At 34.7% G+C, this 14564-nt stretch overlaps 1 protein-coding gene across 4 annotated transcripts in view; it reads left to right on the top strand.

The window, feature by feature from the left end:
- The first annotated feature begins 10018 nt into the window (after window positions 1-10018).
- LOC127540545 (uncharacterized) overlaps window positions 10019-14564 on the top strand; it is a 63245-nt gene continuing 58699 nt past the window's right edge. For 2 of the 4 annotated variants that reach the window (XM_051965267.1, XM_051965266.1), the window contains exon 1: window positions 10044-10295. In XM_051965267.1, coding sequence (XP_051821227.1) covers window positions 10232-10295 — 64 coding nt within the window. In that variant the 5' untranslated portion in view covers window positions 10044-10231. Of the gene's footprint in view, window positions 10296-14564 lie in introns of all 4 variants that reach the window. The other 2 variants (XM_051965269.1, XM_051965268.1) reach the window with 2 other exon arrangements.

The raw sequence follows: 14564 nt of genomic DNA, 5'->3' as shown, positions 1-14564 counted from the left end.
ACTTATAGAGGTATGAGGAAACCAGGAGATAGGGGAGATGAGGGACTTTTAGAAGGAACTTGTATATTAAGATTTAGCAGGATGGGAGACAGGATAAGAGAACTCTTAGAGGAGTGAGTAGAATAAGACATTAGAGGGTAAGGGGAGAAGATATGGTGATAGGGATAGGATAAATAGGCTGAGAAAGACAAAGTAGTTAGTAAAAAATAGAGAGAAATACACAAATATTAATTATACTTTTGAATGTGAATGGAATGAACTTACCCATAAAACAGAAATGATTAGCAGAATGGATTAAAAATCAGAATTCAATAATATATTGAGAATGAGAATGAGAGATACACACAGAGTTAAAGTGGATGATTAGATTAGAATTTATTGTTTCAGCTGATGCAAAAATGCCCGAGGTGACAATGATGATCTCAGACAAAGTTATGGCTAAAATAGATTTAAGTAAAAGAAATAAACAGGGTAATTAAATTTTGATGAAAGGTACCATAGACAATATAATATAGGCAAGTGATATCAATCCTGAACCTATATTCAGCAGATACTATAGCAACTTAATTTTTAAAGGAAAATGTAATTAAAATTAAAGGAAAATGAATTACAAGTGGAGATAGTAGTACTATAATACAGAGGGACTTTAATATTCCTAGTCAGAACTAGATAAATGTAACCTAAATGTAAGTAAGGAAGAAGTTAAGGAAGTGAAATGAATTTTAATTAAACTAGATTGGCTAGATATCCAGAAAGAATTGAATGGAAATATAAAGGAATACATCTTTTTTCCCAGCAGTTCATAATACCTTTTCACAGATTGTCCAAAAATTAGGAAGAAATTTTTTATAATAAAAAGCAGAAAAAATAGTAGTATCTTTTCCATACCACAATAAAAATAATCTATTTAATAAGGGACCATGGAAACATAGTTTATAACTAATTGGAGATTAAACAACATGTCTTTTAAAAAAAAGAGTGGTTTATTTATTTATTTATTTTTAAAAAATAACTTTTTATTGACAGAACCCATGCCAGGGTAATTTTTTACAGCATTATCTCTTGCACTCACTTCTGTTCTGATTTTTCCCCTCCCTCCCTCCACCCCCTCCCCCAGATGGCAAGCAGTCCTTTACATGTTAAATAGGTTACAGTATATCCTAAATACAATATATATGTGCAGAACGGAACAGTTTTCTTGTTGCACAGGGAGAATTGGATTCAGAAGGTATAAATAACCTGGGAAGAAAAACAAAAATGCAAGCAATTTATATTCATTTCCCAGTGTTCTTTCTTTGGGTGTACCTGCTTCTGTCCATCCTTGATCACTTGAAACTGAATTAGCTCTCTTTACCAAAGAGATCCACTTCCATCAGAATACTTCCTCAAACAGTATCGTTGTTGAGGTATATAATGATCTCCTGGTTCTGCTCATTTCACTCAGCATCAGTTCATGTAAGTCTCGCCAGTCCTCTCTGTATTCATCTTGCTGGTCATTCCTTACAGAACAATAATATTCCATAACGTTCATATACCACAATTTACTCAACCATTCTCCAATTGATGGGCATCTATTCATTTTCCAGCTTCTAGACACAAAAATGAGTGGTTTAGAGAACAAATTATAGAAATAATAATTTCATTAACAAGAATGACAACATATCAAAATGTATGAGTTACAGCAAAAGCAATGATTAGAGAAAATTTTATGTCTCTAAATGCTTACATCAAACTAATAGAGAAAGAGCAAATCAATGAATTGAGTTTACCATTAAAAGACTAGGAAAAAAACTAAAAATTCCCAGTTAGACATTAAATTGGAAATAGTAAAAAGTAAAGGTGGGATTAATAAAATTGAATGTAACAAAATCCATTATATTAATAAATAAAAGTAGAAGTTAGTTTTATGAAAATAAAACCTAATTAAATAGAAAAACCATTGATTAATTGATTTTTAGAAAAGAATAAAACCAAATCACTAGTATCAAAAATAAGAGGTGGATATACCACTAATGAAGATGAAATTAAAACAATTTTAAGGAGATTTTGCTTAATCATATGTCAATAAATTTAACATTTTATGTGAAATGGGAGAATATTTACAAAAAAATCCCCATTAGACTTTTTTGTGATACATGTTTGTAATCTTATGCATCCTTAATTCTTTCATAAATCTTTCTTAATAACTTATTAATTGGAAATTTTTTAAAAAGTTGGTTATCTGGAATCCATCTCCTATCTACTAATATTGCTTTTTCTCTCTCATTCAGGATGTCATCATGTCTGAAGTTGACTTTTGCAACAATTTTATATTTATACTTCGACATCATTTACTCTCCAATTCATCTAGCATATTCATACTCACATTTTTTCCCCACAGATACTTTCAAAAGTACAAAATATGCCTATTTAAGAAACTTCACATGGCAGTGTTGTGCTCTGGAGAAAAGAAAGACATCTTTTGGAGCATAGAAGAATGGTTTTTTCTCCTATATTGGTAGAGATCCCCAAGGAGAAGCAATGGTTGCTAGAAATCATAAGGAAGCAAAAACTTCTGCTGAGAACTTGGGGGGAAAATGTATTAAACTTGAAGTCTTATGGAAATGAAATTTCCTACAATGTAAAAATAACACATTTCAAGAAACTCAAGAATCATACTATCAAAGATAGCAAAATATTACAAATTATGTTTTTTTAAAAGCATGTTCTAATGAATTTACTCAATTTTCTCTATGAAGATCAGATAATTGCTGCTAATCATGCTACAGAAGTTCTGGGCATGGAAGAAGATGTGATTGAAATTTATTAGAAAGAGATGGGATCATTCAGCTATTTCTATAATCTAGCTTTTCCCCTTTCCCTTTATTCCCTTTTATTTTTAAACAATAGTGATTTTGATAATGTAGTATTTGACATTGAGTTGAAACTCTGGAAGTTTTACTTTCAAAATTTCCTATTTTGAATTTTAGTACTCCTTATACACTCTCATTTGTTTTCATCAAGCTGAACTCTTTTGATCAAGTTGTAGCCCTTCCTCCTTCCTGACTATCTTTTTGAAATATATATATGTACATTCGTGCCCCATTCATTAGGACTGTGCATTGCAGGCTTGAAGATTATAAGATCTGCCTGCACAAGGGTGATAGATGCCTTTCCCATTGACCACGAAGCTCTAGTGTGTCGCTGCTTTACTTCTGGACTCCTGTCAATGAGCAATGCAAGTATTTTAAAGGACAGAATTAGTAATAATGATGTTTCTTTAATTTGAAAATACTTTTTAATGAATCTGATGGCTGGACCAGAAGAAGACTATTAGATTGGAAATGGAGATGACGGATCAGGTTATAGTCATGATGTATAGCATCCAGAGTTACTTATTGAAGAGACAAATCATTTTCCTATTTTAAATCTTGGCAGAAGGATCCAGAGAAGTTATCCATTTTCCAGTTACATTTAATAAAAGTATTAATAGAGAAATGTATGTAGCAGACCATTACAATAATTTGTCTTCATTGTACTTTTTGGTCTGGGACATGGAAATAATTTGTATCAGTTTTTTTTTAATAAAATAAACACAATAATTGTAAAACACTTCTTTTTACTCTCCGGTTTTGAATGGCTGAAACTCTGATTTGAAGCTGAACCACAGCAGTGTCTGATGCCTTCTTTATCCCTGTGATAGTCTTTTCTTTTCTTTTCTTTTCTTTCTTTCTTTCTTTTTTTTTTTTGTAGCTTTTCCTGTCTATTTCACCTTTTTCATTTTCTTCTCTTTCTTGACACCTTCTTTCTCTCTTTGTGCAGTTAACTGAAGCTAGGCCTTCAAACAATCCTGTCTATTCAGAAGAGTTTCCTGAGTCTGTCTCATAGAAAGACCCATCACTGGAGTGGCCAGATGAGAGACCAGGCCTTGGCTGGAGTGTCCCTTTGATGTCTTTGCTGCAATGGAGCTGGCAGAAGAGCAAGAGCTAGTTATATACTGAGTGTAATCACAGATTTTGATATAGTGGTGCTCCATATAGGCTCAGTAAAGGGCAACAGAATGCTTTAGTTAATGAATTATATATATATTTTAATGAGAGCTTATTTAAAGTTTTATAAGCACATACCATGGAGTATAATAGAGGGAGCATCAAAGGGGGCAGAGTCATTTAACTCTGACAACAGCTTGGTTAGTGTGAAGCTCTCCTGGTTGGACATATTTTCTCCTCATCTCCAATGTGTAAATTTGGTGCCAGAGGGTCACTGTGAGACTGTTATCAAGGGTTGATTACCTGTATAGTATTTCTTATTTCCTTTAAATGACGCATTTCTCCTGGTGAGTATAACAATTTCTCACTCAAAATCCCATAGTTCCTTATACAAATGAAATTTCAGGTCAAATGAAAAATATATATTACATATATCTTTGACTGTATATAAAATGTATATATGTACATATATATACCATGTATCCATAACACAAACACACAAAATACGTATAATAAACATGTAGAATGAAAACATTTATTTATCTGTATGTATGCACATATACACAAATACACACAAATGTGTGTAGATGTATAGACATATTTACACACATATGTACATACACACAAATACATGTTTATGTGCAGAGAGAGGAATCATATTTAATATAACAACCAAAGACATTGTAGCCAAGCTCTTGTCTTTTAGATGTCAGAGTGGAGAGTTGTCATTTCACCTTAGACTTAATATCGATCCACTGGAAGTTGGGGCAGGATGTTGACATGGTATTATTTGTGCTTTAGGAATTCTCAAAGTCCACCATATATGAAATTGGCAAAGGAGGAAATACACAGCATGGCTTTTCTCTTAACAAAAGATAATTCCAGAGTGGGGAAGGAATGAGAACAAATATTATTAAATATGTACTATATGGAACTTTCTAAATATTATTTCACTCATAAATATCATTCATTTATAAATATTATTTCATTTGATTCTCACAACAACCCTAGGAGGTGGGTGTTATTTTTATCCTTATTTTACAGTTGAGGAAACTGAGGCAAATGGAATAAGTAACTTGCCCAGGGTTACAAAACTATCTAAGATTTGAACTCAGATCTTCTTGACTATACCACCTCGCTTTCACTTTGATCAGTCTGTCAATGTAATTATGAGTACTCTGTCAAGAGAGGTTCAATTATCATGTAAAGTTATAGTTGAAGTGTTTCACTTTCTTTTCCAACAAGTCATATGAGAGTTTTAGGAAACAGGATTTCCAACCTGTAAAAGTGGCTCTTTTGGAAGACACAGTGACTTTTCCATGCTAGGTGGCCTGGGCAGCTCTGTGACCTCATCATTTAGGTTGTGTCCCGAAAGAGGGATATTTTCAGTAGCCTCAGACACTAGCCATGTGATCTTGGGCAAGTCACTTGATCCTGTTTGCCTCAGTTCCTTATCTGTAAAATGAACTGGAAAAAAATGAGAAACAATTCCATATCTTTGCCAAAAAACTTCTAATGGGTCATGAAGAATTATGTAATCAGCCGGAGTCAGGAATTCAGGTTAAGGGAAAAATCTTCTATCTTTATTGAAGTGAAGAGGTGAAAAAAGATTGTGATAGCAATATGGGCAAGAAGGATTGCGACAGCAATATGGGCAGCTGCGACAGGAAGCCAGCTAGCAGAGAGAGACCTGAGCTGAAAAGCCATCACAATGGCAATGCGAGCAGTCTCTCCTTCCCTTTCCTTTTCCACTCCCCTGTCTTCACCCACCAAAATCGTCATTTTGTATACAACACATCAGGACTTGTACAAAGAGTGGGTGAGGGCCATTCTTTCTCCAAGCATATATATTAATAGAGTATGGTCCAATTATTATTTAGCCTCATGTGCTTGGGACCTCAGTGCATCAACCCGAGCCTCAGCCCATTACAGAATTGGGCATGACTAAAATGACCGAACAACAGCAACTGTTCTAACTGGGGGTACAAATATAAAACAAATATAAAAAAATAAATAAATAAAAACTATTTTCCCCCTTTTTTATGATCTCTTTGGGATACACACCCAGTAGAGATACTGCTAGATCAAAAGGTGTGCACAGTTTGATTGCCCTTTGGGCATAGTTCCAAATTGCTCTCCAGAATGATTGGATCAGTTTACAATTCACCAATAATTTATTAGTGTCTGAGTTTTCCCATATCCCCTCCAATATTTATTATCTTTTCTGAAATCTTAGCCAATCTGAGAGGTATGCAGTGGTACTTCAGAGTTATCTTAATTTGCATTTCTCTGATCAATAGTGATTTATAGATTTTTTTTTCATATGACTAGAAATGGTTTTAATTTATCTGAAAATTGATGGTTCATATACTTTGTCCATTTATTAATTGGAGAATGGCTTGCATTATAAATTTGAGTTAATTCTCTATGTATTTTAGAAATGAGGCCTTTATCAGAACCCTTGCATATAAAATTTTTTCCCAGTTTTCAGCTTTCCTTCTAATCTTGTCTGCATTGGTTTTGCTTGTATAAAAGCTTTTAATTTAATTTTAATTTACTATAATAAAAATTATCCAATAGCAAAGCTCATTCTTACCATGAGAGAGGCCATTCCCTTCCAACCCTCCTGTCCAGCTTTGTTTGTAGCCTGGGGCATGGGGAAGATGAGGAAGTCAGGATTGCCGATCTTGTGTTAGCAAAAGCTACAAGCAGGAAATGAACAAATTTTCATTTCCCCAACTTGTATCTTGGAAGCAAAATGTGCCCCCTAGATGCCAGTCTGTACCAGTTTTTTAAAACCAAGGCTCAAAATGGCCCCAGAGTGGGACTCATGATCTGGAGTTTCCTATAACTTTCATAACTTGTGAAAATTAAAATGCTCTCTTACAATTCTGTGCTGTCTTCCTTAGAGGTAGTCATAAAAACCTCTTATTAAGAATGGATCCAAAGCCTTTCTAAGTCATATAACTAAAGAAAGAGAGAATCAATTTACATTCTGCTGATTCTCTTTCCAAGAACGGAGTCCAGTGTTCCTTATCATCACACAGCTAAAGAGAGCTCATAGGAGAGAAACTAACTGATGTACTATTGGACTATGTTCGACCTCCCATTGATCATTACTTCTATTTATATTTAAAAATAGTGATTCATTCCAATCCAAATCAATTGGAAAAACATTGCTAGGGGCATAGGGAAGCAACAGATTTCTACTAGGTTTTAAATTTAACTCGACTCTGCCACTCCTGAATTTTTAGAGTACCTTTTTTCCCTAATGAGAATTTCACTGAAAGATCTGTTAAAGAAATATGATAATTCAGTTTTACAAAATGAGTGAATCAGAAATGGATTATTTTGCATTTTAAGAGGACTTTTTTGGTGACAAATTGTGACCCAAAAAATAAGTTGTCATTTATTATTAATTAGTCTCTTTATAATAAGATTAGAGGCCAGTGTAAATTGGGTGTTAGTTATTGTCCTATGAGGTTATAAATTATATTTAATAAAAGATCATAGAAGCATAGATTAAAAACTAATTGGAGGTTTAATCTAATCTTCAGGAGTGAGTAGGCTAAAAACAAATTATAGAAACAATCAATAATTTAATGAAGGAGAATGACAATAATGAGATTATATCAAAACCTATGGGATACAACAAAACATTGATCAGAGGAAGATGTATGTCTGCAACTGCTGATATTAATAAAATAGAGAAAAAGCAGATCAATGAATTAAGTATGCAAATTAAAAAAAAGAAAACAGAACACTAAAATCCCAATTAAACTCTAAATTGGAGAGGAAGATCAGGTGAGTTGAGCAAGAGCAAATACAAAAGGGCAGCCCCTGTGAGATCTCATTTGTGATTCTTGGAACCATTGTAAGATGTGGAGCCATTTGACAAAGAAGGCTTTAATGGAGTCAAGTTTATATATTTGGAATGTCATGCATGTTGTCAAACATGCTTGCTATTTTGGTTGTTTTTATGACTATTTTTCTTATAGGGGAAAGTTCTGTTTGTTAGGAAGTTGGGGGCTAGGAAAAGCATCTATTGGGAAGCTGAAAAGAATTATTTCTTATCAATAATGACATTCAAAAAGAATGACTAAGTCACAGTGGCCAGAAGAATTGTGAATTTAGTTTAGTTTAGTTTTTAAAGGTACAAACATATTTGGATTGTTTTTTTCTGCTATATAGGCTGATTGTCAGAAAGTTGGGACCCTGCAGGTAGGGACCCTGAAGGCTCAGCAGAATGGCAGGAGCACAGGAGATAGCCAAGAGGCCTGGAGATATGTTGACAAATCACATGCTAGGAACAAGAGTGAACAAGTATCAAGTGGTGCAAGTGGAATCAGTGATTTGGAATAATGGCAAGTGAGAGTGGCTGGTGACAAGTAACTCTACTGAGATGGAAGAGTTATGGTGGAGAAAGGAAGGACCAAACATCCAAAGAGCACTGATTGTGTGCCAGCCTCTGTGTTAAGCTCTTAATTTATCTTAAGGGATAATGAAATTATTTTATTTCATCCTCACGATATCCTTGCAAGGTAGATATTATTATTGTTCCCACTTCATTGTTGAGGAAACTGGGAAAATAGAGATTAAGTATCTTGTCTAGTGGGTTAGTATCTGAAATTGGGTTTGACTTCAACTTGCTGATTGAAAGTCAACTGCTCTATCCATCGTGTCACTTAGCTGCCTCCTTGGGGACTGATATGACAATTCAAGCCCTGACTGTCTTCAATTGGAGTCTTCCCTTGGGGCAATACTGTAAGCCATAAAGATTACATGTCCATGAGAAGAGGTGAGGATCATTACTCTTCATGGAATATATAATCTTATTTTCATAAATAAAGCCTTGTAAGCTGAGTTTTTGTAAGGTGAATTGGTGACTATCTACAGAACTTTGTCAGATATTGAAATTTCTGAAAAGCATCTGAGTGGTGGTAAGAATGAGATATATGAGAAATCCCCAAAGTACACCTGATCCTTTGTTGCTGATTGTGTTCTAGGAGAAGCAGCTAGGTGTTACACTGCATAGAATATCAGACTTGGAATCAGGAGGATCTGAATACAAGTCTAGCCTCAGGCACTTACTAACTGTGATCTTGAGCAAGTCACTTAATGCTGTTTGCCTCAGTTTCTTGTCTGTAAAAGAACCAGAGGGGCAACTAAGTGCACAATAGATAGAGGACTGGCCCTGGAGTCAGGAAGCACTGAGCCTCAGATGCTTGACACTTACTAGCTGTGTGAGCCTGGGCAAGTCACTTAGCCCTGATTTTTTCACCCAAAACAAAACAAAACAAAATGAACTGAAGAAAAAAATCACAATCCACTCTATATCTTTGCCAAGAAAGCCCCAAATGGGCTGACAACGAATGAGACATGAGTAAAATGACTGAATAGCAACAGCGATTTTCCAGTCACTGTACTAATGTAAACAATAGAAACAAAAAGTGTTAGCTCTCAAAGAGGTTATATTCTTAATGGGAAAGATAAGTCACCAAAAGCTATGGGGAGGTGGGCACTCAGGGGTTTGTTGTCAATATCTGGAAAGTCAGCAGACTTGGGAGGGGAAAGGTTTGAGAGGGAAAGATTGGTTACTTTGGGTCTTTTCCCAAAATAGAGATTTCAGGAACAATTTATTTGTGGGAAAAGGGGCTGGCATGGCAGAGAGTGATTCCAGGTACTGTGATCTATTCCAGGATGAGATGGCAGTAGAGATATAGTGGCAAAGTCCAGGTCAGGAACAGATCTTCCCCTCTATTTAGGTACAACAATAATCCATTTTATTTACAGACGTCTGAAGTGCTTTCTAGACAAGACCAGGTAAACATTTTATAATTGAAGGTTGAAGTGGAAGAAGGACACCTCTACAGGTATAACATGGCTAAGTAGGTAAAACGCAGTATGGTTTTTCTCTTGAGAATAATGGTGAGCTATACCTTTATGAAGACTGGATTATTTTTCTCTTGCAGGATAAAGGTCCAAGGTTATATCCTCAACAAGCTTTCTGTTTCATTTTGCAGTGGAGCTTATGGATGACATGTCTCAGGAGCCTGGAGGGTCTTCTCATGGGAACCAGATCTCTGAAGAGGAGGATTCTTTTCTAGTGAAGACTAATGGAACCTCCAATTTTAAGCTGGGATTGAAGGAACCTCAGAGTTTATCAAGTCCATTTCCTTTTTCATTCAGATGAAGAAACTAACAGAAGTTAAATAACTGGACCATAGTCTAAGCTACAGTGATTCTGAGGGGAACATATTGAGATGGAATGCTTCTTTCTTCGAGATTGGTCCTTTGTCTTGCTCCTGCTTCCCTGGTCAGTCTCAGGTGAGTGGGAGATGTTGCGGAATTCATAGCCACCTTGCTGTTCCCTCCACGGAGAGATTTCCTATGTCTCTGGGCCTCTCTATAGCTTTTTTCTGTTCTAAATCTCTCTTTCCACATTTGCTTGGTGTTGAATGTTTTCTAAGAGAAAGAGGATTTGGGTGACTAAAAAAAAATAATTGTGTTTAGTCACATTTCCATTTCAGATTTTAATCAAGTCAAGGTCTCCATATCTTCATTAGATCCTGCCATGTTTGCAACTGCCCTTGACTGTGGGACTTCAAAGTGATTTTGAGCTATCGTGATAATAACCTTATTGGTCAGTCTCATCAAGGTCATCCTGAAAGAGGTGCAGGGTCTTGAGTCAATCAAGCCATGTGCCTCTTTTCATCTTCCAGCCTCTTTACTCATCTTAAAATGAATATTGAGGGTACATCGAAAGGGGTAACAAAGACATAAACAGATGTCCTGGGAGCTGCTTGGGGAAGCTGCTCCCTCCCTCTTTGCCTGGTTCATTTTAGTTGTGAAGATTGTTGCTACATCTTCATTGCCCCCAATGAGGCTGAGTAATTTTACAAAAAAAAAATGATTTGACATTTTATTCTTGCCATCTTGAAGATCCCCAAGAATACTGTAGTCATTTGTTTTGTGAAGTCTATAAAAAAAGATGAGGTTTTCCTTTGGAAGGTAAATTCCTGAGGGCAGGGATTGTTTTTATATTTTTTTATCTCTAGATTTAGCACAATATCTGGTACATACTAAGTGCTTAGGAAATGTTTGCTGACTGACTCACTACTTATATAACTTTTCCTAAGGAGAGCCAGAATGTGGACACTCCCTTTAACCTTAGCCCCCTTTCTCTTACCCTGCTGTGTCACTTTCCAGTTTCATTGTAGACACAGTATCCTGGAAGTCAATAATCAAAAATCAGTCAAATTTTGCTTGCAGAGAACTAATTAGGAAAACTCTTGGTGCTGTTGTAGCCCTTAGACTCCTTTCCAGGGTCAATATTCCTCCTTCCCTAATGATCAAAGTTCTGTCAGACCATTCCATTCTCTCTTACACTTGAAATATCTGCCATTCAGTCATAACAATTTAAGCACAGATCAGATCTTGGGAGTAATACTTGCAGCAGTAATCTCATCTCTGTTTGCCTATTCCTCTCATTTCACAACCTCTTTGAAATAATTTATTTTGTACTTTTTATCACTGACTTTTTCTTCATCCTGGACTCTTTTCACCTTTTCTCCCTTATTGAGGCTTTGCACAAATACTTTTCTTAGAATATGTGCTCTCCAGGTTAACCTACCTATCCAACAAAACTCAGCTCAAATTCTCCCTCATCCTTCAAGAATACTTCCCTAATTCTCTTTCTCTTAAGAATTAATTTTCTTAGCACTTTAGTTTATAATCTTCTAGTGTGCATTTATCAGCAACATTTTATGACTTTGTTTTTCCTGTATTTCTTTCTCATCTCCCAGCAACAATGCAAGATCTTTGGGGTCAGTGACAATTTGTTATATAGATACTGACATAATTTGTGTAGATGTAACAGTATTTTTCTTTGTCACAAAAAGGCTTTTTCTTTTTTTATTAAAGTTTTTTATTTACAAAACATATGCATGGATAATTTTTCAACATTGACACTTGCGAAATCTTCTGTTCCCAATTTTCCTCTCCTTTCCCTCACCTCTTCCCCTAGCTGGCAGGTAATCCAATACATGTTAAATATGTTAAAATATATGTTAAATCCAATAAATGTATACATATATAGTTATCTTGCTGCACAAGAAAAATCAGATCAAGAAGGAAGAAAAAATACTGAAAAAAAAAAACAAAATGCAAGCAAACAAGAACAGAGAGAGTGAGAGAATGCAATACTGTGGTCTACACTCAGTCCCCACAGTCCTCTCTTTGGATGTAGATAGCTCTTTTAATTACTGAACAATTGGAATTGGTTTGAATCATTTTATTGTTGAAGAGAGGCACATCCATCAGAACTGATCGTCGTATAATCTTGTGTACAATGATCTCTTGGTTCTGCTCATTTCACCAGTCCTCTCTGAAATCACCCTGCTGGTTTCTTATAGAACAATATTCCTTAACATTCATATACCATAATTTATTCAGCCATTCTCCAATTGATGGACATCCTTCAGTTTCCAGTTTTTAGCCACTACAACAAGGGCTGCCACAAACATTTTTGTACATGTGGGTCCCTTTTCCTCCTTTAAGATCTGTTTGGGATTAGAAGCCCAGTAGAGACACTGCTGGATTAAAGGGTAACTTTTGATTTGGTAATAGTTTGGTAACTTTTTGAGCATGGTTCCAAATTGCACAAAAAGGCTTTTAATAAGTATTGGTTCTTGGATTTCTTGATTGATCTTTGGTCATTTTATCTGAATCTTTTAGGATTCAATTTCTCTTTTTTTTTTTTTTTTTTTAATAATTACTTTATATTGACAGAATCCATGCCAGGGTAATTTTTTTTTTTTTTACAACATTATCCCTTGCACTCATTTCTGTTCCAATTTTTTTCCCCTCCCTCCCTCCCTCCACCCCCTCCCCTAGATGGCAAGCAGTCCTTTATATGTTGGATATGTTGCAGTATATCCTAGGTACAATATATGTTTGCAGAACCGAACAGTTCTCTTGTTGCACAGGGAGAATTGGATTTAGAAGATATAAATAACCCGGGAAGAAAAACAAAAATGCAGATAGTTCACATTCGTTTCCCAGTGTTCTTTCTTTGGGTGTAGCTGCTTTTGTCCGTCATTTATCAATTGAAACTCAGTTAGGTCTCTTTGTCAAAGAAATCCACTTCCATCAAAATATGTCCTCATACAATATCATTGTCGAAGTGTATAATGATCTCCTGGTTCTGCTCATTTCACTTAGCATCAGTTCATGTAAGTCTCGCCAGTCCTCTCTGTATTCATAGGATTCAATTTCTCAAAGACTAATTTTTATTTTTTAATTTTTTTTAAATTATAGCTTTTTATTGACAGAACATATGCATGGGTAATTTTTACAACATTGTTCCTTGCACTCACTTCTGTTCCAACTTTTCCCTTCCCTCCCTCCACTTCCTCCCCTAGATGGCAGGCAGTCTTATACATGTTAAACATGTTAAAATATATCTTAGATACAATATCTATGTGCAGATCCATACAGTTCTCTTGTTACACAAGAAAAATTGGATTCTTAAGGTAAAAATAACCTGGGAAGAAAAACAAAAATGCAAGTAGTCCACATTCATTTCCCAGTGTTAAAAGACTATTTTAAAAATGTATTTTATTTTTAATTTGTGGAATAAAACAAGGATTCTATGACATAGCATAATAAAAAAGATGATTTCACATGAAATTACAACTCTATTTTGTAGAACTTTTTATTCCTTTTAAATATATTACAAAGTATATGTAAGTTTTTTCCCTTTTTTTTTTCTTTTCTCTCTCTCCTCACTCTACATAGGGCTACCATTACATACAAACATCTATATATGTAAATTCATTCTATACATACTCTTATTTATTAGTTCTTTCTCTGGATACAGATACCATTTTTCTTCATAAATTCTACGTAATTAATTTGGGTATTTGTAGTAGTCAAAGTGACTTATTCATTGAAAGTTGTTCTTAAAACTATCTTGCTCTGGATTCTCCTCTTATTGCTCTCATTATTTCATACAAACCTGTTCCTGTTTTTTTTTAAACCATTGAGCTCACCATTTTTTATAGTACATTAATATTCCATCCCAAGCATATGTCACAATTTGTTCAACCATTCCTCAATTGACAGGAATTCCCTGCAGTATCTAATACTTTGCTACTACAAAGAGAGCTGCTATAAATATTTTTAAACAGAAGGATTCTTTTTAATTTTCTCTGATCATTTTTGGAAATAGACTCAGTAATGATATCTTTGGATCAAAGAAGTTTAATAACAATTAAGAACAATTTTAGACAAAGAAATTCAACAGGCCAGAACTAAACTTCCAAAAAGAAGGGAGAAAATAAAAAAAGAAAAGAAAAGAAAAAAGAGAAAAGAAAAGAAAAGAAAAGAAAAAGGAAGAAAAAAAGGAAGGAAGGAAGGAAACACCAAGATCAGATAGATATACAAGTGAATTGGATCAAACACTTAAATATAACTAATTTCAATATTAAACAAATTTTTGAAATAATATATGTTTGAAAGGAATAATAAGTTGTAGAAAAAATTAGTTGTAGCTTCATGAACAATTATCTTTTTAAATTCTGTTATGGCAATGTT

The sequence above is a fragment of the Antechinus flavipes genome, chromosome 6 (assembly GCF_016432865.1).
Source record: "Antechinus flavipes isolate AdamAnt ecotype Samford, QLD, Australia chromosome 6, AdamAnt_v2, whole genome shotgun sequence".
Taxonomy (NCBI): Eukaryota; Metazoa; Chordata; class Mammalia; order Dasyuromorphia; family Dasyuridae; genus Antechinus; species Antechinus flavipes.
This window is presented reverse-complemented; position numbering and strand designations above follow the sequence as displayed.